This window comes from Dama dama, chromosome 22 (genome assembly GCF_033118175.1).
Source record: "Dama dama isolate Ldn47 chromosome 22, ASM3311817v1, whole genome shotgun sequence".
Classification (NCBI taxonomy): Eukaryota; Metazoa; Chordata; class Mammalia; order Artiodactyla; family Cervidae; genus Dama; species Dama dama.
In genome coordinates, this window is record NC_083702.1 from 40282363 (window position 1) to 40308340 (window position 25978).

The 25978-nt window shown below is 39.4% G+C and overlaps 1 protein-coding gene across 3 annotated transcripts in view; it reads right to left on the bottom strand.

The window, feature by feature from the left end:
* SINHCAF (SIN3-HDAC complex associated factor) overlaps nt 1-15335 on the bottom strand; it is a 28616-nt gene extending 13281 nt beyond the window's left edge. Inside the window, exons 1-2 of one of the 3 annotated variants that reach the window (XM_061125225.1) lie at nt 15117-15335; nt 1251-1398 (exon numbers count right to left, since the gene is read on the bottom strand). In XM_061125225.1, the coding sequence (XP_060981208.1) occupies nt 1251-1378 (128 nt within the window). In that variant the 5' untranslated portion in view covers nt 1379-1398; nt 15117-15335. Of the gene's footprint in view, nt 1-1250; nt 1399-1501; nt 5271-13644; nt 14297-15116 lie in introns of those variants that run through there. The other 2 variants (XM_061125224.1, XM_061125226.1) reach the window with 2 other exon arrangements.
* Between the last annotated feature and the right edge of the window lie 10643 nt (nt 15336-25978).

A 25978-nucleotide genomic window follows, 5' to 3' on the forward strand; every position in this document is an offset into this window, starting at 1 on the left:
TCTAATTAACTCCTATGTGCTGCAATTTGGTCATTTTAAAATAAAGAATGTTTTTTTAATTAAACAATGGTAAAATTTAAGACCTAGAGAAGAGCCTGGTCACCATGGCTTTAAACAATGATGTCAAATTAATCTTTCTTGAAACGTATAGATACATAAGCAATAAAACACTACCCTTTAAGTAAAAATAATGTGCCATGATATTCTAGTTTCACAACAAACAAAACCAGAGAGGCACTGTAATATTATTTTAATGAATGTATCTGCATAAGGGGAAATAAATGTATAGTTTCCAAGTTATTTTTTAATTGTCTCTCTGAGGAATTTTTCATTTACTACACATATTCCTACATTACAAATATATACAGAAAAATACTAATAGCATTTATTATATATACAATTGGAAATAAAGACATTAAGAAAAAAATGTGACTTCAAATGGCAACATTGGTTGCTGGAGACTCTAACACTCTTCAAAATAAATACAGTCTAGGATTAACAATAACTAATCAACAGAATGCTTTGACAAGAAAATGTAGGGGTGAAATTAATTCCTAACATCAAAAATGGCTCAACATTAAGTATCTTGTTTCATCAAAGTATTTTTTGGAAAGTAAATTCCATTTTATTAAGCAGAGGCTTACTGTCAAAAGATAAATAAAGAACAAAATTATAAAATAAAACTAATGTACCCTGACAGGTTTCAGGGCAGAATATTAAACCCCGTTAATATCCTCAGCAGATCGCGTTAAAATTTATTTGTATAACTTAGAAAAACAATACAAAGTACAGAAAACTAGTAAAGGACAATTACTCTGAGAGAATAAGGGTTATTTTTTTAATCTCTTTATACATCTTGAAATTAACAATGAAAGGGTCTATTATAACTTTTTAAAAATATAGTTTTAATTGGTGGATAATTGCTTTACAATGTTGTTTTGGTTCCTACTGTACAACATGAATCAGCTATCGGTATACAAGTATCTCCTCCCTTCTGAGCCTCCCTCTCAACTCCCCCATGATTAAGGGCTTCACAATAAACTTGGTAGTTCCTCATAATCTAGGGGGGAAAAAAAGGTATGCTCTCAGCATCGTTTGGATTTAAGAGCAAGTGCCTTGAAACAACCTAGGTTAGAATATGAGTGATTTTAATTATTACTGCACTGTTCCGATCCCTTTGCTTAGAAGTATCTCCTTAGACTGTGATCTTTTTCACTCTAAAAAATGGTACAAACATCACATGATCTTACCCAAAACAGCTCTGGAAATCCTTTTCATAGCGTTTACTGTCAGTGAACCGAGAACTGGAGGATTTAGCTCTGCAAATGCAGCAGCCCTCTATACTTCGGTACATCTTTGGCTTGTGAAAACCAAACATCTTTTCTTCTGGGCAATAGCCTGTAAAGCCAAGGGAATTGACACAGCTTTGTTGAGGGCTATAACAAGAAACCATTAAAAGCAAGCTCTCTGCTCCACCCCACCCCCTGCAACATGGTATTACACGACCAAGCCAGACAGCAGGGCTCTGGTGAAGACCTCCTGGATCCACCTCAATTCTTGGCACACGAGCATGCCCAGTGTCTAAAACAAACAGAATAGTTTACATATATAACAAGGCTTCTCCTACCTCCTTCTACTCTCCTGGCAAAAACTCACTCTAAAACTGCAGGAAGCAGGCGTTTTCTAAAATTCAAGATTCTAAGTAGAGGAGGACAGGGAAGCCTAGCGTACTGCAGTCCATGGGGTTGCAAAGAGTCAAATGCAACTGAGTGACTGTCTGACAACAAAGTAGAGAACACAACAAATTCTCTCCACTATCCTATGAAACGCCGGAATCATACCTAGTGGAGGACACATCCTAAAATTAAAGGTACGTCTTTTTACTCTGCATGTTTGCATTACTGTGATTCCCCTCTTGGAAAGTTCTGAGCATTTACCACAGGACTACAATTTGATACTAAGCACAGAAGTAGCTCAATATGCATCAACCCACACTACTTCGCCCTGTGGGAAATCAGAGGGGATTTCTCTGTGATAAACGGGGAGTTCTAAGCAGGCAAGTTATCCTTGAATTGAAACTACGGAAAAGAGGATGTAAAATATACAAAAAACCAGGGTTATAGTTTAAGAATGCTAATTTCATAAATCATTAAGACAGATTAAGAGTGAGCTCATGTTGCCTGACCAGTGGTCTGCCCCTCAGTCGTTACAGAGGTTTTTGAAGTTTTTCAATGAGGTGCTGTGCCTGAGAGCTGTAATAGTGGGAGGCAGATGCTCAAAAATGTAGAGTGAGATAAACTGTGATTTCCATGATCAAAAAAACCCTCAACATCCATCAAGGAAGGAAGGAAGAACTCTAGGGCTGGTTGCAACAAAAAGGCAGCTGGTAGTAAACACATACCTTATAAATAATTTAGAATATCCAAACCAAGGACCAACTTCACAAAACATCTGGACTAAGAGGTGATGTAAATGTAATGAACAGAAACTAAACCCCAAAGGACAAATCCAGAGCAGGGCGTGTGCATGTGTGTGAGTGCGCACACACATGTGCACACACAAACATCACATAAAGCATGAGAGAAAATTATTAATATTAACTAGATTTGTACCCACAGTTTCAGGAGTTATAACCACATTTTAAAAGGAATGCCATCCTTTTAAAAGTTCTTTTAGAAATGCAGTCAAATATATGAGTAAAACAAAAGCCTTGGTGTTTGTCTTTGAATGACCTCTTCCCTAACCTCATTCCACAACAATTCTGGTTAGCCATACCAGAGTGAGTATTTATGAAAGTGATTCAGAAAAATAACCAAATAGTCAGACTCTGTGTGTGTGCGTGTGTGTGTTTGAGACGAAGGGATTCTGAAATACAAAGGATTTAAAATTTGCTTTTAAGAAAATAATTCATCAGCAAATAATTAGCCAAACACTTAAGTTTTCCTTTTAAACAGGGACTAGTGTTCTTTGATGTTTTTGAGAGGCAAGTAAAAGAAAGATGTGATGGATCAGAAGGCCACTGATGCATTTCACTAATTAAGTCTAAACTAAAAGTTAGTTTAAGAATTGTTAAAACAAAGAAGAACATAATATTTCTAGTTGATTTAATTGTTTTCATTAAGTGAGACTTTTTGAAAGGAAAAAAAATGAGGAAGGTGCTCGATATATAATAGGAAAAGGCATAGACCTGTGAAATGAGGTAGATTTTTTTTTTCAGTCTAACAAAACTTCACATGATAAATGAAAAGAAAATTGCCTCCTGAAGAAAATGGCCATGCACTGCTTTGGAAAAAACAATGTCAAACTACATAGGTTTATACAAACTTTAAAAGTACTGAGAAAGTAGAAACTACTGCTTTAATTTGTATATTAAATGTAACAATATTTTGAGGCAAAAATGTAACACAACTCTTTCTAGTCCTTATACCAACCTGTGGCCTCTCCAAATTCCCCTAATACCTTCCATTATCACCAAGGTCAAAAGTCCACAGTTCCTCTTACAGTGGGCCAGCTTCATCAATAACTCTAGGAAAATTCAACCTCCCTTCTCCCTTCTCAGCAAGGACAGAGGAAGTACAGCAAGAAAGGTCAGTTCATTCCATTAATACACAGGCCAAATCCCATTACAGGACAGACTATTTCTACCCTCACAATCCCCTTCCTTCCACAAATAATAAACATACTATCAAAACTATAAAAATTCAGGTCATCTCCAAGATATGAACTAAATACTACCTTCACTGAGGCTGGATTTGACCAAGAAGTCATAATTTGTGCCAGTTATCATGCTGGCAAGCTGCTAAGGAATATTAAGGCTATAGCTAAATATTACTTTCCTTTCCATCATCAGCGATTGTGAATCAATTTTTGTTGGTGGTAGGAATCACCACAAAACTGACCCAATAGTAAGTGAAACAATCCACTCTTCAGCCTGAGAAATGTTCTTCTTACACATCAGAGAAAATCTAATAGCCTGATGTCTTCTGACTGATATCTTTTATGTAGCTCTGCAACCTTGCTTTTCCTAACAAAATTCTTCTGCCTAAAGAGCTGACTGGGGAGTCTAAATTCTAGGGTTCACCCTCTTTCAGTGCTAAGTGCAGTAAGGAGGCAGGCACCCGTCCTGATGCAACACACAAGTAGCACATGAGCCTTTTAATGGATGACTACTTAATAAACCTATTAAACCTTTTCTGAGCTTATTCCTGCACTTGAGAGGCACCTGGGAATCTGCAGTAAAGACACAGGGGTTTCATTCTGGGCTTTGTTTACAAGCAACCCACTTAAGCAGTGATTGGTGTTTAACCATTTTGAGCTTTGGGGAGGCCAGAGATTAACTGAAAGTATTTTCACAAAACCTACAGACCCACTAATGTTTTAAAAAATTAAAAACCTTATCTAATCTCTGGGAAAAAACTAAGACACAAAATGGCTCTGAAACCAAGTTACTTTATATATTTGAGCAGGTGGTGAGTGAGCATGGCACAATTTGATTTTAAACTTGGGATTTCTGTTATCTCAACAAACTAAGTGGTCTTTAGAATACTTCTTCCCTATAAAAATATTGAATCACTATGTTGTTTTGTATACCTGAAATTAACATAATAAAAATAATAAGTAACATAATAAAACAATCAACTTCAGTTTTAAAAAAAAGAGTATTTCTTTCCTAAGCTCACATTTGTGCAGTATTAAATGATCCCTCCAGAACAACCTATTTGTTCAAATTATTAGTGATTTTTGCATGTATTCTTACAGATGTCACATCACTCAGCAGTGTTTTAATAGAAGGAAGCCAATGCCATCTGCTTCCTAACTGATGAATAGTTATAGATGAGAGGAGAGTCCATATAATATCACCCTTAAGCATGTATTTGCAGAAGCAGAAGAAAATTTACCTTTGAAATAAAGGCAAAAAGAAAAAAAAGCTTAAAATGCTGATTTAAAAACTCATTTGCCTGCTAAAAATAGACAGTAGCAATGGTTGCAAAACTCTAAATATACTAAAAGCTACTGAATTGTATACTTTGAGAGTGAATTTTATGATACATAAATTATTACAATAAGCTTGTTTCTAAAAAGATTGGGTTTGGAATTCTCTTGACTTTATTCATCTTTGTAACCTCAGCACCTAGAATATTATCAACCATGTAATATGTACTCAAATGTGTGGATTAAACTTTCTTAAAAAACTGTCCTTTGTACAGTACTTCATGTTAGATAAAGCACTTTCACTGACATTTCTTTACCTACTGTCAGCCAAAAAGCCACAATTTTTTAAAAATATTATAACAGTTAAAGACAAACCAACCATGCTGAAATTACTGTTCTGTCCAATTTAATTCAATCTCAAAGATTAAAGCTAATAGCTAAGTCAGCAAAAGCCATAAGAGAAAGAACTGTAATTACATGAACAAATAGCATACAGAGACAGCAATGCGAATTTTTAAAATGCAACAATCAATTCTGAACATTTGTTTTGATTGGCTTATTGGGGTTTCATCTATTTTAAAACTGTAAATTTCATAAAAATTCAATGATCAGCTTAATGAAAGGATGGGGAATGCATCCTTTCTGTTGAAGCAAGGAAAGCGTGAAGTAACCACTATTTACCAAGACGCAAAGGAGCCAATTCTAATCTCATTTAATGAGACTATGAAGCCAAAGAGCGGATGATGTCTTAGTACACTTAATACAGCACACATAATGTAAGTTTACTGAGCAAAATATAATATGATGGGGCAGTAATCTTCACAATCAATAGTAAAAGGCTGTTTAAGTTTTCTGATAGTTCCAAGCTTAAAGATGATCTCTTATAATTTTTAGTAATACCAAATACTTGATTTGGTATCAACTATGAAACAGTATGAAGAATCATGAAAAATGCAAATTTTCAAGCTTTTAGTACCCTTTTTAACATGCAATTAGGAGACAGTGAGGTGAAGATCTTAATTCTGCAGAGTATTTTCTTATCTTTCAAATCTTATAAGGGTGTGATTTTAATTAACACTTAGGAAAATGGAGAAGGTTCTTATTATGATGTATGCAAGTAACATCTATTAGGTTCACCTTAGTTGGTAAGCTTTGAAGGACACCAATAGTTCCTCCAATGTAATAATAACTTTCCCAATTCCATTTTCTAGACTCCTTCTGGGCAGTTGTTTTTCTTATATTCAAAAATACCTTTCAGGGGCTTCCCTCGTGGTCCAGTGTTCGCCTGCCAATGCAGAGGACATGGGTTCCATCCCTCGTCCAGGAAGATTCCACATGCCCTGTGCCCAACTGCTGAGGCCGCATGCCCTACCTAGAGTCCATGCTCCACAACGAGAGAGGCCACTGCGATGAGAAGCCCGCACACCACAACTAGAGAGCAGCCCCAGCTTGCTGCAACTAGAGAAGGTTCCAGTACAGCAAGGAAGACTCAACACATCCAAGAAACAAAATAAACAAATGTTTAAAAAAATCTTTTTTCAAAACGCAAAATGCACTGGATAGACTAGGTAGAAGAAAACAGAAGTAAATATGCCAAAGATGATGATAAATCAGCTTTTATAGTTAACTTTGTAACTTGTCCATACCATCTTGAGAAGTGAAATTCTGATGCACAAATCAGGGGTGCAATCTCTCAAATTAAAATGTTTCTAAATTGTTCTTTGTTTTCAAGAGACCAAAGCCTACAGCTTCTAATCATTTTTTCTAAAAAAACCAAATGACCTAGACTTCTTTTTTAAAAACGCACACGTAAGATAGTGTGCGTGCATGCATGCTCAGGCATTGTGTCCGGGACTCTTTGTGACCCCTTGGATTGCCAGTCTTCTCTGTCCATGGAATTTTCTGGGAAAAAATACTAGAGTGAGTTGCCATTTCCTCCTCCAGGGAATCTGCCTGACCCAGGGATCGACCCCACATCTCCTGTATCTCCTGCACTGTCAGGCAGATTCTTTACCACTGCGCCACAATGTAAATGTCCATGGATTCTCAGACTGGTTAAAGTATGGTGTCTTCATATTACAGGATACCCTTTCAGCCCTTAAAAGGCAGTAGGTCTACAACATGTGCAGGGAGGGAACTTTTTTCCCAAGATTATCTTGTTATATAGTATGTTTTCAATGAGATCTTGAATACACAAACTGGCTTTTTAAAACAGACTTTTAAGAACCAATAACTAGCAATTGTCTCTGAGGGGTGCTAAGAATGAGGGAGGTTTACTTTCACTTTACTCCCTTCTATACTGTTTTTTTTTTTAATCAAGAACACCACACCCCAAAACTTCAGTCATCACCACATATCTTGACTTGACTTAAAGAGGAATCTGAAAAAGCCCAAAGAACTTAAATAAACTTCCTCAAAGACATATAGATGAAGAGATACCCATTAGGAAATATACTCCACAAGGGAGCATACAGAATAGTAAAATCAGAACAGACAGAACAGAATGGGAAGGAAACTGCAGAAACGAGACAAGCAAAAGATGTGTAAAGTTTGAAGGAAGCAGCAGTGAATAAAGACGAAAGGAACCCAGCAACCAGAGACAAGTCTGAAGTGAAGGAGAGGCATTTTTTTAGAGCTGCACTTTAAACGGCATGATTATGGGAAAGGAAGAGAAATAAATGCGAAAAAGCACTTATGATCCAAAGTGAAGTGCCACCTCAAGTGCCTGAAACTGGTAATGCCACCTTCGACACCATTTTAGTCAACGGTATGCTATCTTTAATCACATGTAAGTACAGGATCCAGTAAACACTAACAGTGTAACTGTAGCAACACTTCACAAAGGGTCAAATAGGATTGTTTTGTGTTCTCCCACTGCTAGGCCACTTGGTTGCGGTATTCCCCTACAAAAAGATACATTTCAGTAGTGCTTAAGGAAAACCATGGGGCAATCAAACACTACCATTTCCTTTTACCTGCTTCTAGTAGGTACCTACCCACATCCCAATACCAACGTTTCTGAATTTATTAATTCACTTTTTAAAGTGAAATTTAAAAATTTAAACTTGCCTGGAGAAAAACTGAAAGACGTGGTGGACGCCCACTTGTCTGCCAATAGCTTCTCCAAACATGTACCCAGGCTGAGAAATTATATGATAAAATATTTACCCAGTGCTGCCTATGGAATCCACGCTCAGTAGAAGACCCTAGAACTCCTCTGACAGGCAAGGGGTCAAACTCAGAAATTAAGTCTTCAGCTGACATAGCACAGGTTAAAAATAAAAATCACAAATCCAGGTCTCTGCATTTTAGACAGTGTAAAAAGAAATACTAGGTCTTCCCATTTTGATACTGTAAAAACAAAACAAAACAAACCTGGGTATTCCAACACTAGATTAAAAGCAATTCCAGTGAATGAGAAAGTTAAAGGTTTCGGGAATAGTACTTATTTGCTTTTAAAGGATGATTATTAGTTAAGAAATATGACTATTTTGAGTGTGATGAAGTCAAGGTGGAGTCTACATTTCTGCTTTTGTCTTTACAAGTAAATAGGAAGTCACCTCAAATTTTATTTGTCCTCTGTAATATTAGGGTAAAATCTTACTTCTATTTTCCAGGGATGCTGTGGAGCAAGAATATGAAAACATCAGTGTATATATACCATTTATTTCCTTGAATTTATGACTTGCACATTATAGAAATATAAGCTCTTATCTGTCCCAAGACACACCCAACTAACTAAAATGAGGGTAGAATCCTGATTTCAGAAGGTTTTAAGAACAAGTTTGTGGGGAAGGAGGAACTTAAAATTTCCAGAGATTTTAAGTTTACGAAACAACCATATTCCTTTCCATGAAGGTTGTTCTCCATTTTCAAACTTGACAAAAATGTCAAGAAAGCACATACCTGGTCTAACCCAAATCTCAGTAAAGTTCCTAAAGTTCTCTGAAGCACCAATAAATACAAGGACTGGCAGTCCTAACCTTTAAATGCCCTCCTGATTATATAGTCTTCTCTTTCAAACACATTCTTTTTGTGTTCACCTAACCTGACTTTAATCCACATAATCACATAAAAAATCTGAAAGTCAACCAGGTGCTCCTTTCTCATCTTCTGCAAGATCTCTACCATCTCCATGATGAAGTCCTTAGAGAATCTGTTTCTTCTTTCACTTCTCTGGTTCATATTCCTTCCATTCCCATTGCCTGTTTGTTCCTCATTACGTGTTTGAACTTCTGTCAGAGCCTCATAACTGACTTATAAGGCTGCACCCTTCAAATAGGTGGTATTGTCCTAAAGTTCAAATATTAATATTCCTTCCAAGGTACCAACACCTGGATATCAGGATAATATCCAAACTCCTTGGCAAGAAAATTCAAAGCTTTTCAGGATCTAGTCCTGTCTACCAGCTACTCCCAACACAGAATTCTGATATTCCAGGAGTGTCAAATCAACCTTAATAACTAACCACATCAATACTTAAGTCTTCTATTTCTGTCCAAATGGTTTCTCCTTCATCCTCTTAACCTAAGAAATTATTTGAGAATTACATCTTTTTACAAAACAAACACACTGGATTTCATGTACTTGTTTAAGGTACTGTTCCCTGTGTGCTTAGTCACTCAGTGGTGTCTGATTCTGCAACCCCTTGGACTGTAGCCCACCAGGCTCCTCTGCCCATGGAGATTCTCCAGGCAAGAAAACTGGAGTGGGTTGCCATGCCTTCCTCCAGAGGATTGCTCCCTCTACTCAATGATAAACTGTTACAGGACAGAAACTATTAATAAGTCTTATATTACAACCAGGTGCTGACTGTACATCATATACAGAACTGGGTGGAACTTGCTAAGAAGTGTGGGGTAGACAAAATGGACTTGAACAGTGTTTTTAAGGGCATGAAACAGGAATGGTGTCCACAATAAATGTTTTTAAAAATGTCATTTTTAATATTTAGTTTCTAGACTTTTGCACCCCCAAAAAAAGTGAGCTTTAAAGATTTCCAAGAAATGTAAACCAAATGAATGACTTTAATCAGAAAAGACTAATAGCAGACCAGTCAATATTTTCATAATAATTGGTAGAAAAAATATTTCTTGCTGATTTCAAGCAAGCAATGTGTAGAGGAAGGGAGGATTAGGAGAACAATGTGTGTAGAAATGAATCTCAAAACGAGAGCTATTTAAACTCAGCATACATTAACATCAAACAAATTAAAATAACATTAAGCCAAATCAAACTTATAGTAGGTGCAAACAACTAAATATGAAGCTAGAAAAAATTGTTTTAGTTAAATTGAAATTTTGTACTTGAATATGTAATAGCAAATGTGTCTGTGACTTCTATATTTCTAGTACAAAAAGAAAACTCTCCCTTGAAAATAAAACTCCCTTCTTTTGGATTAGCTGCATTTCCATAATACAGAAAACCACTCAGTTGCAGATTCAATTAAAGAGAAACTGAAAAAGAGAAACTGGAGAACCAAAAGATAACAAAATATTTTCAATTTATAACAGGACACTCTTGTGGACAAATCAGAAAGAAAATGGTATTTTCTTGATTTCTACCGGACTTTTTGATGTTACCTGGTGAATCAGAATTAGATTGGCAACCAGGAGTTTAAGGCAGTGTCTTCCCAGAAACAGTTTCTGAAGGTGGGGGATGGGGCCAAAAACAATTATTCTTTCCACTTCTCATTTACTAAATTATGCATTCCAGCAAGGAAACTGATCCAAACCTGTTTTGTCTCCTGCAAAATGTCTACTTTTCAAAGTTGTGAGGACAACAGGTTGTATTACCAAGCACATGATTTACTTAATTTACATCCCTGAGAACCAGGTATGATTATTCCTATTTTGCAGATAACAAAATCTGACTACAAAGTAACTTGCTTAAGATGATCAAGTCTTTGGAAACCAAGCATTTCAACCCCATAGACTTCTGAACACTAACCTAGTGCCTCAACAAATATACTCCCCTCCTTCTTAGCCAATTATATGCCTAGCACTGCTTAGGGGAAAAAAAGAAAATGTAATACTTTTAAAGCAACCTACTATGTGCCTAGCACATAGTAAATTAATTTGTCCTTGCAACAGCTTATGACATTGGTCTACATTTCAAATTAGCTTAAGTTTTTCCCAGTGAAAAACTTATTTTACATGGAAAATCATTCTCAAAGTGCTTCTGTGACATAAATCTGCCTGACTGTGAGCTTATGAGCCAGGTTTTCCCAGGGTCTGACTGCCAACTCTGGAGAAAAAACTGATCATTCAGGTTCCAGATATACAGAATAGTACTGTGCAATAGCAGCCGTTAAGACCCACCCAAGATTCTAGGATATACTATGTATAGAACTTTTTATCTCCAATCTCTTGCAAAAGTAATGCAAAAAGGGAAGGCAGCAGAGACCTTGTCTGTGTCCTTCCCACTCTCAACTCATTTACCTTGATAAACCAAATCTCTGCTGCACATATCATCTGATATTCAAAACAAAAGCCTTAAACTCTAGATACATTTGAAATCTCTCAGAATACTGAAATCTAGCTGTAACTTGGCTACAAAATACTAATTAAGAAAACAAAGAATCTCAGTGTATTGGCAAAGCTCCTCATATGCATTTTATTAATAAATACCTGACCCAGAGAAATAACTCCCCAAAGGAAAGCTGTAAGGTTATTAAATCTGAAGCTTCTCATTCTCTTGACAAGATCTTTCTATTCATTTCAGAAATGTACTAATATTGGCAGCCTTTAGGTATTTGTCATTTGGTCAACCAAAACTTGGGGGAAAATAGTATATTGAATAGCAAAACAATAAAGCACAAAACTGGTTTCAATTTGTATGGATATTCTGGTATGTGTGGGCGTGGCCCTCAAAGGATATTTTTATTTTTCAGTAAAGGCCACTTTTAGATTCTAACCCTTAAACATGATCAAAATACAGGAGAAATAAGGAAAGAAACAACAGACACGGTGCTGCTTATCGGATGTCTAGACTGCAAGCAAACCCCAAATACCAAAGAAGCATCCATGTGTCAAACCAGCATAATTTCTGAGCTATGCCTGGGGCCACATACCAAAAAAAAAAAAAGTTAGCTTGAAAAGAAAATCTAAGAGGGGTAACCAGCAGGTCAATCCCAGTTCACAGAACTAGGAAGAGCTAGCAGGGACAGCTAGCCATTACCTTGTGTCATCCCCCCGAGTAGCGCCCCCCCACCCCAGCCCCCACAGAAAATCTCCTAGAAAGGCCTAACTCCTACGTGCTAGCTTCTTCAAGGTCGTCCAAAGATAATGCAGGAACTGAGCTGAGCATACCTTTAGGCCAAAAGATTCCCCCTTTCCCAAACCATTACGTAAATACTTTAAATGCCATGGCCCACCAGAAACAAAGTCCCAGAAGTTTATTTAGATTGAGCAACTAATAAACGCGTTCGGTTTTGTAACAAATTATGAAAACGCTCTTCAAGAGTGAGAAACTCCAGTTAAAAAAACAGGTGCTTTAAGTACTTTTAATGACAAGGTCAAATTCTTTTTTTTTTTTTTTTTTTTTAATTATTAGGAGGAAGGCGCGGTGGGTGGGGTGGGGGGGACTTTTCTTAAGCTTCCTTAGGATAATGTGAGTGAGGAGTGCGGGGGTGGGGGAAGGACGGATGGGGAGAAACTGTCTAGCACTGGGTTCATGTTTGGCTAAACAGTAATTCTTGGTCTTCCGGGTGCCTGGAGTAATCGAAGATTAGAGCGAGAAAATAAAAACAAAGAAATCTAGTAGGGGTCAGAGTTAGCAGAACAAACTCTGCACCGCCCGACCACCCCAAGTAGCACCTCCCCAACCAAAACAGCCCTGGCCACAGCCGGCCCCCTCCCACACGTAAACACACAAAGACCAGAGCTGCACGCACGGTTCGCCCACAGTCCTCACTTCCCTTTGTAGGACAACGGGAGCCCCGAAGTTCCCTGCGGTTGCTTTTTGGGTGTCGTCGGGGCTGGGTCCCCTGAACGTGCGGGCCGCGGCTCGGCCGGGGGGAAGGGGTGCTCGCCGGTTTCCCCGAAAGCAGTAAAATGCCTCCCCGTCCCGCCCCAGTCCTCCGCGGTGGCCCCAGGCTGCGCTTCACCCCCCCCCCCCGCCCCCCGGGCACGCGGCGACGGCCGAGACACCCAGGCAGCAAACAGAACCGCTCCCCAGCGGACCCGTGGGTAAATACAGCAGCTGGGGTCGGGAGGAAAGTTCCAGTGGAGAGCTGCCCGCAGGGGAGGGGGTGGCGGCGGGAGGGAAGCGCGTCCCTCTCCGCCGCCTCCCTCACCTGCGCCGGAACAACGGGCCCCGCGCCCGCCCACCCGGTCGGCCCGGCGCCTCCCGCAGGCCGCGCCTCCCGCACGCCGTGCTGCCGGGGCTTGTTCCTCCTCATGGCTTTGCCCTGACGTAATTCAAACATGGCAACAGTTCGACTTCAAAGGCGGATCCACAGACCTCCCAGACGCAGGCTCCGGCCCCGGAGAGCGGGCCGAGCCCTCGCGGCCGCTCTCTCCCGGGCCCTCGGCCGTCGCGGCACCCGGCGCCCCGGCTCCAGCGCCAAGCCCCGACTGCTGCCCCTCGGTCGCCCACCGCGAGGAAGCACGCCGCCTCCCCCCCGCGCTCCGGCACCGCACCGCGCACAAGTAGCGTCGCCAAAGTTTCCCCGCGAGGGGCCGAGGGACAAAAGCCCCTCCCGAAACTCGCCCGAACTTAGGAGGGCCCGGCCTGCCAGGCGGCCGCCTCCAGCGCCGACCGGGCCCGCACCGGCACATGCAGCTCTTTGTTTTCTGTCCAGCCGGGCGCTGCCTACGTGCAGCATCAGGGGCGTGGGACTGTTTCCCAGGGGGAGACACTTGACGATCGCCCAGGGGAAGGGTCCGGACCCTGCGCCCCGGGAGTCCGGAGCCGGTCCCGCCGTCCTCCCCAAGCAGTAGGCCCATTTAATCAAAGTTTTGCAATGTCCTTGATGAGAAACGCCCGGATCCCCCGCCCCGCACCGGCCGAGAGTTGGCGACTTTCACTCTGCTTTTTAAACTGGCAAGACGCCATCATCAGCAAGTCACATTGTCCTGCCGGCCGGCCGGCCCCGACAGCGTCCGCATCTCCCCGCTGACCGCAAGCCGGACGCTCAGTCGGACCCCGGACCAAACCCGGGTCGCAGCCCTAGCACGTGGTCTGTCACGCTCCGCACAAAAAGCAGTGCCCTCCAGAGTTCCCGCACTCCTCTGGCGCAGACAACGCCGCTGCCTCCATCCCGGAGTCAACTCGGCTCCGACTGGCCATCTTAAGCCGCGCACCGTCGCCCTAGAGAGCTTCGCGGCGCCCACTTTATACGCTACAGGTGAATAAATTTGCGAACCAAACTTAAGGCTCCACCGACACCCCGGACGCCCGCGCTGTCTGGGCGCGGCCGGGGGAGAGGCGTTTGCGAGCCGGGGCCGCTTCCGAGCGGCCGCGTGTTGCTCATTGTCGCATCCGCATCCCTCCGGAGTTGGGCGGACAACGCCACCCGCGTGCACTATGGCCACGCCGGCACCGACCCGAAAGGCCGATTTAAACCCCCTCAGCCTTCCAGCTCGCAAGTAGGCGGCAACTTAGTTTCCGAGCAAGGGGCGTTCATTGTCCACCCTCATGACAACACGCGCGAGGGGCCGCAAGAAACTAAACCACGAGGGCCAACAACGGCGCCCGGCCACTCCCGGGCGCGCGCCCACGCGGGTGCACAGACCCGGGGCCCCTCTGCAATCGCCAGCAAGTCCTTTTCTCTGGGGCCTTTAAGCCACCGGGCTCCCTTTGGCCAGCGAACACTGCGGCTGCGAAAAGTCATTGTCACCTTCAACGTGGATCCCTCAACTCCGGCGACTCCTCACCCCTTTCCAGGCTCCGTTCACTTCCCCCACCCCAAGACTTTCGCTTTTCCTCAAATACCCTCCCCAATTAAAAAGGGCACACTAAATCATGCAGATACAAAAGAATCTGGGGTCTGAAGATCACGAAAACAGGCTCCTCGAAATGCCATCTCCAAGACAAAACTTCCTGTGTGTATAAATGTGTGCGTGTGTCTGTGGAAGGACTGGGGGAGGCAGTGAGGTGAGGTGAAAAGAGAAAAGAAACCACTCTGAAATCAAAACCTCGTGAGACAGTTTTGCACCACGGTAGTGGTTCGAGTTACTCACCTTCCAAAAGCAGCCGTTTCACGCGCAGTAACGATACCGAGGGGCGCAGTGCACGCTAAGTCAACCCCCCTTCAATCGCTCCCTCCTCCTCAACAGCCTTGTCTAGAAAGATTGTCTCCTGCAGTTCTGCAGTTGCTACCGCTGGCGGGGAAGGTGTAGATTCCGTTTTCCTTCTGCGCACGCGCGGCTCCCGGTACAAAATTCTCCTGAATCGAACTTATTTGCATACGGGCGCGCGCGCGTAAGGGCTGGGAGGGGAAAAGGCCCGGCGGCCGAGCGCGCTCCCGAGGCCTCTATTGTCCTTTTAAGGGGAGAAGCGCCGTGGCGCGGGAAACGCGGCGGCCAGAGGGAAACGGGGGCGGGGGCTGCTTACTACGGCTGACGTCACGTAAACAAACGCCCTCTGCCTGCAGGCGGCGGCCAAGTGGGAGTGGCGGAATGGGAAAGGCGGAGAGGTTAGCAAGCCAGGGAGAATACTAGACTGCGTGAAGTGGTTTCCACCTCGAAGCTCTTCAGGCACACCGTCTCGCGTTAGAAAATAGTTTTGAAAGCAGTTTTTGCAAAATTCTCATACCTGTGCCCGGTTTCTGGCCTGAGTGATAGGGCAGGTGGTCTTGCAAGCATCCAGACTGAATTTATATGTTTCCCACAGTTGCTAAATTCTGTTTGAAAACAGGTTTTTGAGTCTTTTTTCTGTTTTAATCTTCTGGGGCCAGTAGAGGTTCGTCTTTCTTGAAGTTTTAATGAGTCATTTAGTAAAGTCCCATTTTAACACTACCAATTCACTAACTCCTGTCTGCCCTCCTCAAACAGTGACATAACCCATGACAATCCATTTTTTTTCTCCACTTCAGCCTTAAGATTTCAAGCCTGAATTGAATGGTGGTTAATTTCCGTGGGAACAGTGTCGCTTTCCTAATAGACTAGTTAGTGGGAAGTCAGTAATCTAGCTAGAAATGTACATGCCACCTCCAACTGCTAGTAAAGGTTGTTCCACTCACCCAGAAATAATATTGATTCTACTAACTGATGGTCTTGGGAATTGAAAAAGTAGCCAGTTAAATGCAGACTTTCCCTTGTGGAATATATAATAAACAATCTAAATGCTTCTTGCCTCAGAAGAGGAAAAAACCTGGAAAAGCTGAAGTAAATCTTCTCAGATTGATAAGTGAAAAATGCAGAAAGAATGATTGAGATACATCTTTATTCCCAGAACACATTTAACACCAACAAGCTGAGACCTAGACTTAATGATAGAGGGACATGGGGAGAGAGCAAGGATGTTTTTCCCAGAAACTTGATATTGGTTCCAGGATACAAAAGTGTGGACATCAACCATAAAACTTAATCATCTGCTGACTAGTTCCACTGCTTTCACTGTAGTGTCAACAATATGGATTTAAACAGCTTCTTCTGAAATGCTAATTTAATGCGACAGTCAGTTCCTAGTACAAACAAGACAAACACACTTTTGAAGTCTTCAACTAATGCTTCTTCATTTTCTTCAGGTTCTGTAGCATCCTATGTGTAACTGTTTGTAAAAACTATATGCTAAATACCTACAAAGGAGAAAAAACCTGACACCTGTCACTAAAATGTCAGCTCCCTAAGGGCGAGAATTTTCTGTTACATTCTTTTTTGTACCCTAGTGCCTAAAACAGTGCAGGATATGTAATGAACTCTGACAGACTGCTTGTAAATAATAAATCAATGGACGTTTTCAAATTTATTACAGACTTATTTCACATAAAAACAGTTTTAGTTTAGAATTTTTGTATTTTATCTAAAATGATTTTGGAAGTTATGGTCCTTAAATCATAATAAGTAAAGCAGAATAAGATTCATAATCATTTCTGGACTTTGATGGCAAATTGGACTCTTAAACATAAACTTCTATTTTCTTCTTTTTAAAGAGGATTTTTAAAATGTGGCCCAGGTTGTCTCGAGTACTTATTTGGTTTATGACAGATAGTCCAAAAATTATTTCACATTAGTGTATGCTTCTGAAAGGATGGAACTTACAAATATAGTAATATTTTTCAAACTTCAATTATTGCTTGTAGGATATATTTATATAGTTTAATATACATAAATGTGTTGAATATATATGTAATGTATATTCATGTAAAATATAAATATGTACTTTCAATGCCTTTTCTCTTGAAAATTTATGTAAAGAATATATATTGTAAGCCACTGGTTCTTAATAACTTGAAGCAGAGTATAATCTACAAAAATATTGAATTGCTATGTTGTACACCTGACATTAATATATTATAAATCAACTATAGCTCAATATAAACAAAAAAGGATATATATTTTAATACAGGGGTGAAATAGGTCCAAATGTGCAGGGAATGCAATAACTACAGTATTTTGGATATTTCGTGCTGTGGAACTAATACTATACAACAAGACTTCTACTTTCAGAATAGAGGTCAAGAAGCAATCTAGGTAGTTTCTGTAGGAAAGGTAGCAACAAAATCCTTAAAGAGAAATTTCAGTTCCTTAAAGTCTTAAAATAAAAACAACTGCTATTTTTGAACAAGCTGGTGCATTCCAAAGGTTCTTTTGTTCCTTTCATTGCTTGAACATGTTGTTATAGTTGGCTCTATCCAGGGCCAACTAATAGCTTCATTTATGAGCTACTTTTAAAATAACTATTTCTTAAATAGCCTAAGTGAATTTTTCATAAGGAAGGAAGGTAGGATGGAAGAAACTTGTAATATACAAGTTTAGATTATATTTGGATTATAGGAGATTGATTTATACCATGTTCGGGAAATATTTGAGTATTTTTAATGACTGTAGTGCTATTTTGAACTCATAGTTATCAAAAATATTGAAATTGAAAATGTAGTAAAAATTGAAATTGAAAATAAGTTACTAGATAAGCCAAGTACCTTGCTTATGTGTTGTCCCTGTTGTAGAATTATTTCTATTGCCCAGATGTTTTCAATCATTTAGCAAACATTTAATAATCATAACTATGTGCCAGACAGTAAAACCATTTAAGAAGTAGAGAGACTCAAGCCCTTCTTACCTCTTCTAATTTATTCCATTTTACTTGCTACTTTCTCTTCTGTAGCATTTGTTGTCTTGTTTTGAGGATTAACTATTATCAGCAACTTTACAATTTATTATGATCTTAGAATGGAGGATAAATTCTACATAAAGGACTGAAAAGGACAATTAGTGCTTGGCAGTGTAGGATATCATCAGCAATTTAGTAAGGTTTGTAATGACCACTGAAACTAAAGATGATTTTTTTAAATGAAGGCTGATACCCTCATCAGAGGCTGGTACGAACCACATCAAAACATTTTTGTTGAGCCCAGGAAAGAGTTGATTATTATTATTAACCATTGGGTTTGGATCCTTAACAGGCAATAGCTATAAGACTAAACCTTTTCCTCACACCTAAACAAGCACAGTATTTTGTTACTCATTTGTTTAAGTCCTTTTGAAGTTCAACTAGCAAGTGGACAGAGCAAATCAGATAATTTTAAACTGTAAGTATAGAATTGGTTATGTAATCTAAGCAATCCTCCAGCAACTGTTCACAGCTGCCAGAAAAGGTATCTATTACTTAATCAAAATTAACTTTTCAAATTTCTGAACTTAGACTTAAAGAACTGTCACAAATTTATTCTTAGAGCAACCTCTGAATTTATAGAAATTTTAAATACTATGATATTAGCATACTTTAAAAATTCTTTTTAATAATAATAATAATAAAAATTAGGCTTCCCTGAGAGTTCAATTGGTAAAGAATCTGCCTGCAGTGCAGGAGACCCTGCTTTGATTCCTGGGTTGGGAAGATCTGCTGAAGAAGGGATAGGTTACCCACTCTAGTATTCTCAGGTTTCCCTTGTGGCTCAGCTGGTAAAGAATCTGCCTGCAATATAGGAGACATGGGTTCAATCCCTGGGTTGGGAAGATCCCCTGGAGAAGGGAAAGGCTACCCACTCCAGTATTCTGGCCTGGAGAATCCCATGAGTTGGACACGACTGAGCGACTTTAACTTTCAAAAAATAAAAATTTTTAAATTTGAAATAAAATTACTGGTAACAAAAGTAATTTTATTTCAAGAAGGACATTGACAAACTGGAATGAGTTCACAGGAGAGGAAATCACGATGATGAAAGAGTCCAGAAACCACAGCATAAAAAGCAATAATTGAAGGAGGGGCTATGTTTTGATTGAGCAAGAGAGCAATCTTTGACTACCTGAAAAGACCATCATTAGAAGAGCAAATGGGCTTATTCTTTTATGCTTAGGAGCCAAATTCATCTTGAAAAGCCCAAGAATGTCTTGCTAAATATAAGAAATATTTCTAAACATTTGAATAGTCCAAGGATGGTTCACGATACTTTAGAAGTCAAGTCCCCATCAGTAATGATGGTGTTCACAAAAGTAAAACCAAGACTTTTATTTCAGTGAGTTACATTATTTACAGTAGAAAGCTTGCTATCTATTCCTACTGAATTCTGTGAATCTGTGATTCCTTAGGATAAATGAATGGCATCAACAAGAGGAGTCTTAAGTTCAGGAAAGGAATTTGTCAATCACTGTGGCTGGAGAGGTGAGGAATGTCATTTCGGAGTGTGTGAGATTGGAGTTTGGACATGAATTCATTGATTCATTCAACCAGTACTTACTGAGTGTCTACTAATTGCCAGGCTCTGACAGTAAAATGGTGAGCAATGCAGAAACAGTCTCTCATGGAATGTGGCAGGCATTCCAAATAACAGCACAAATATGATGACAGACCATGAGAAATAAAAGGAAAAAGTACTGTGAACCTAATCATGTATAGCAAGGAGATCTGATATAATCTGGAGGTAAAAGCGTCTTTGAAGAGGTAAAGTTGAATTATCAGCAGGATAGGATGGAGGATTGGAGGGTGGAAAGAGTGTTGAACCAATGGCAATTTTAGGAACAAGTTCTTAAAGACAGTCAGGTACTTGGGGTGGTGAGAAAAGACATGACTGGAAGAATCATAAGTTTGATTGAATAAAAATCACACATGAATCTTGTTTGAGGGAAAAGATCATGTCACGTGTTGGAGTCTAGTAGAAATCGGAATGTAAGCCCTATGGATTTGGAAGTATCTACACTGAGTTGGAAGTTGTTGCACCATGCAAGTGCAGAGACTCCAGAGACAAACCCCTGTGATTAGATTACAACTGGTATGATCAATATATATTTCTTCTGCAATTTTCTTTTTCTAAATGTCAATAAGAAATTGATCCCCCATCCATAGAATCCACTTCCTGAAAGAATCCTTGTTCTAATTATTCAGATCACTACTCAAGGCAAATATGCTACATCAGATGAACAATAGGTGAACAGGTGAACAAGCAGTTACATAATACAGAAAAGTAAAAGATACATGCTGGGATGCCATTTCTAAAAACTTTGAACCTAGAAACTAGGAACCTAGAAAATTTTGTTGACAGTTAATTTTTTAAAACATTTAAATATATATTTTAAAGAATTTGAATTTTTGTGCATGAATTAAAAAAAAAAAAGAATGCAACTTCCTAGCTTAGCTCAGCAAATAAGAGATACTGGTTTCAAGGTTTCAGATGATGCAAGCATTAGTAGTTTATCTAGATAATATTGCTAATTTGGCAGTGCTTTAGTGCTCCAGAAATGGAAATACAAAGCAGAGCAGATGCAACAGAGGTAATCAATGTACCATATTGCATCTGTGGCAATGGTTAGACATGATGGTATCAGCAGAGAATAAAACATTACATCCTGTTTTGCTAGCAGGCAAGGTTTAGACTATGAACATAATTTAAATTTCTTTACAGTAATAAAATTAAAACATACCCTCAAGCTTGTTGAAAATAGGGGGTGTGTTAGTACTCAACTGTTGACAACTAAAACTCTGCTATAATGCCAGCAATGTAATCTATACTTAGACTAATAATTTACAAAATAATACTTTGTGGAGGAGAATACAGGACTCCCAGATCTTTAAAACGATTTCTGAAAAATGCATTCTTTAAAATTTTACCAGTCATTTCTTCAAATCAGAATAGTTGCCAGTGGGGCTAGAATAAATTTCATGTTTTGAATAATTAACTAGTTTTGTCCAAATTCTTGATTTGGAAAACTGAACATAAAAAAATCACATTCATTAACTTTTACCATAATTGATATAGTGTAATCAGAAGATAAAATTTATGAACTTTTCCCTCTTTTTGTCATATCATGAATATTATTTTAATAGAATGTTGCAATTAAAGACTGGAATTTAAAGTGAAAGTGTTAGTTATTCAGTCATGTCCAACTCTGGCATGTCCAACTCTTTGTGACTCCATAGGGTGTAGCCTGCCATGCTTCTCTGTCGATGGAATTCTCCAGGCAAGAAGACTGGAGTGGGTTGTCATTTCCTTCTCCAGGGGATCTTCCCAACCCAGGAATCAAACCTGGGTCTTCCGCATTGCAGGTAGATTCTTTACCAGCTAGCCACCATGGAAACCCTGGAATTTAAAATTTATATCATTTTTTTTTTAATCCTGGAATGAAGGAATTCAAAAGACTTGAAAGATTAATAAATTTAACTACATAAAATTTAAAAATTTGTACAAGGGGAAAGATATGATAGTGCCAACGAAAAAAAGTCAAACTGAAAAAATCTTGCAAAATAATTTCTTAGTATGAGTAAGAATATAAAAAGATAATTCACCCAAAAATATATAAATAGAAATAAACACATGGAAAGATGCTGAACTTTAGTCATACTTTATAATAAGATTGTGTATTTAAAAATTTTATAGTAACTTTATTAATAATTTTAGTATAAAGAAAATCAACCACTTTTATCTAGATTTGACTATAAATAAATTTGTTTGATAATATCCAGGGTTGATGAACATGTAGGGAAACAACAACTGTCATATTCTTTTATTGGGCGTATACATTATTCATTCCATTAAGATACCAATTTAACATTATCTATTGAAATGTGGAAATTTTGTTTGGTTCCATTTCTGGGAATTTCCCCTAAGATATATTTATACAGAGCGCACAGATATGTCTAAGGGTATTCATTCCAGCATTATTCGTGATGGAAATAGCCAAAATGCTTATCAATAGGTAACTGATTGAAGAAATGATGAAATGTACATAAAATGGAATTCTATACTGTTATTTCAAAGAATGAGGTTGCTTTATATTTACTGACTTAGTAAGATACTGGCACTCTGTTTAAAGTGGATAAAAAGCAGTTTCCAGAACAGCAGGTAAAGTATGATTTCATTTGAGAGGCAAAAAGAAGTACATATATAATGTATTTGTACATGCCCAAAAAGTGATTTTAAGCAGACATACCACGTTACGTCTGATGAAGATAGAATTGAGAAAGTGGGGGTAGTAATTTTTAGGTTATATAATTTTTCCTCTTTGAACCTTTATGAACATCTATTATAGATACTTGTAAAATATTTTAAGGTATAAAACACCTATTAAAACATATGTGGCACATTAGGAATACAAGGAACATTACAAAAGAAAAAGTGTCTGTATCAGTTTAATGAATGAGTTACTAAGGTGACTGTTAGCTTCTTGAATTAAAGATCCATATCTGATCTGACTCCAAAGCTTCTAAGTGTTTTGTATGGTACATACACATAAATAGCCATAAAATCATGCAGTCCATAAAAACTCTTCTTTTTTTTTACTGGAAACATTTTCCCTCTAAGGTCTGAATGTTTAAATTTTATCCATCCTTCAAGGCCTGACTCAAATGCCAGCTCAAGTTCAGACATAATTATCATTTATTGATTGCCAGCTCTAGATCTGGTATTACTCTATGTGCTTCCACATGTTATATCTCTCTTCATTGTTTAAAATCTTCATAAAAATTCTGTGACAGATGTGAGTCTTTGTCACATTTTTATTTGCATATAAAAACTAGGCTTAGCAGTTATGAGGCTTACTAAGTGTCTCATATGTCATTGTAAGAGGCAAAGACGAAAGGAAACCAGGTCTCTTAGACTGAAATTCTGGATTAATTCCACTGTACTTCTTCATGGACTTCACCCTGATTCCTCAAACAGCAAGTGATATTTTCCAATAGTTCAACCCTTGCAGTGCGTGAAAATCACCAGAGAATATTTTTTCAGTTTTTTTATTGTGCTAAAATATACATAACATAAAATTTATCTTAACTATTTTAAGTATACAGTTCAGTGGTACTAAATACATCCATAATGTGCAACCATTGCTAGCATCCATCTCCATAACTATTTTCATCTTGTAAAACTGAAACTCTATACTCCTTAAATAGTAACTGTCCATTCTTCCTTCCGGAGAAGGCAATGGCACCCCACTCCAGTACTCTTGCCTGGAAAGTCCTGTGCATGGAGGAGCCTGGTAGGCTGCAGTCCATGGGGTTGCTAAGAGTCAGACACGACTAAGCGACTTCTTTCACTTTTCTCTTTACCTCATTGGAGAAGGAAATGGCAAGCCACTCCAGTGTTCTTGCCTGGAGAATCCCAGAGACGGAGGAGCCTGGTGGGCTGATGTCTATGGGGTCGCACAGAGTTGGACACGACTGAAGTGACTTAGCAGCAGCAGCATTCTTCCTTCCCCACAGCTCCTGACAACCACCATTCTACTTCCTGTCTATGATTGTGACTAGTGTAAGTATTTCATATAAGTATTTCATATGGAATCATTCCATATTTATCTTTTCATGACTGGTTTGTTTCCCTTAGGATAATGTCCCCAGGTTCACTCACATTGCAGCATATGTCAGAATATTCGTCCTTTTTAAGAATAAATAATATTCCATTATATGTATATTACCACATTTTGCTTACCCATTCATCTATCAAGGGACACTTGTATTGCTTCCCTGTTTTAGCAGCTGTGAATGATCCTGCCATGAACATGGACATACAAATATCTCTTCAAGTACTTCTTTTCAGTTACTTTGGATATATATCCAGAAGTAGAATTGTTGAATCATCAGTTCAGTTCAGTTCAGTCACTCAGTCACATCTAACTCTTTGTGACCCCATGGACTGCAGCACGCCAGGCTTCCCTGTCCTTCACCAACTCCCAGAGCTTGCTCAAGCTCATATCCCTCAAGTCGGGATGCCATCTAACCATCTCATCCTCTGTTGTCCCCTTCTCCTCCTGCTTTCAATCTTTCCCAGCATCAGGGTCTTTTCCAATGAGTCAGTTCTTCACATCAGGTGGCCAAAGTTTTGGAGCTTCAGCTTCAACATCAGTCCTTCGATGAATATTCAAGATTGATTTCTTTTACGATTGACTGGTTTGATCTCCTTGCAGTCCAAGGGACTCTCAAGAGTCTTCTCCAACACCACAGTTCAAAAGCATCAATTCTTCAGTGCTCAGCTTTCTTTACAGTCCAACTCTCACAACCATACACAACCATACATAGCTTTGACTAGATGGACCTTTGTTGGCAAAGTAATGTCTCTGCTGTTGAATATGCTGTCTAGGTTGGTCATAGCTTTTCTTCCAAGGAACAAGCGTCTTTTAATTTCATGGTTGCAGTCACCATCTGCAGTGATTTTGGAGCCCAAGAAAATAAAGTCTATCACTGTTTCCATTGTTTCCCCATCTACTTGCCATGAAGTGATGGGACCGGATGCCATGATCTTAGGTTTTGAATGTTGAGTTTTAACCCAACTTTTTCACTCTCTTCTTTCACTTTCATCAAGAGGCTTTTCAGTTCCTCTTCACTTCCTGCCATAAGGGTGGTATCATCTGCATATCTGAGGTTCTTGATATTTCTCCCAGCAATCTTGATACCAGCTTGTGCTTCATCCAGTTGGCCATTTCATATGATGTACGCTGAGTAGAAGTTAAATAAACAGGGTGACAATATACAGCCTTGACATACTCCTTACCCAACTTTGAACCAGTCCATTGTTCCATGTCCGGGTTCTAAATGGTGCTTACGACCTACACACAGATTTCTCAGGAGCCAAGTAAGATGGTCTGGTATTCCCATCTCATAAAGAATTTTCCACAGTTTGTTGTGATCCACACAGTCAAAGGTTTTGGCATAGTCAATAAAGCAGATGCTTTTCTGGATCTCTCTTGCTTTTTCAATGATACAACGGATGTTGGCAATTTGATCTCTGGTTCCTCTGCCTTTTTTAAATCCAGCTTGAACATCTGGAAGTTCTCGGTTCACATACTGTTGAAGACTCGCCTGGAGAATTTTGAGCATTACTTTGCTAGTGTGTGAGATGAGTGCAATTGTGCAGTAGTTCGAACATTCTTTGGCATGACCTTTCTTTGGGATTGGAATGAAAACTGACCTTTTTCAGTCCTGTGGCCACTGTTTTCCAAATAGTCTGGCATATTGAGTGCAGCACTTTCACAGCATCATCTTTTAGGATTTTAAACAGCTCTGCCGGAATTCCATCACCTTCACTAGCTTTGTTCAGAATGACGCTTCCTAAGACTCACTTGACTTCACATTCCAGGGTGTCTGGCTCTAGGTGAATGATCACACCATCATAGTTATCTGGGTCATTAAGATTTTTTTGTATAGTTCTTCTGTGTATTCTTGCCACCTCTTCTTAATATCTTCTCCTTTTGTTAGGTCCATACCATTTCTGTCCTTTATTGTGCCTATCTCTGCATGAAATGTTCCCTTGGTATTTCTAATTTTCTTGAAGAAATCTCGAGTCTTTCCCATTCTATTGTTTTCCTCTATTTCTTTGCATTGATCACTGAGGAAAGAAAAAAGTGAAAGTGAAAGTCGCTCAGTTGTGTCCAACTCTTTGTGACCCCATGGACTATACAGTCCATGGAATTCTCCAGGCCAGACTACTGGAGTGGGTAGCTATTCCCTTCTCCAG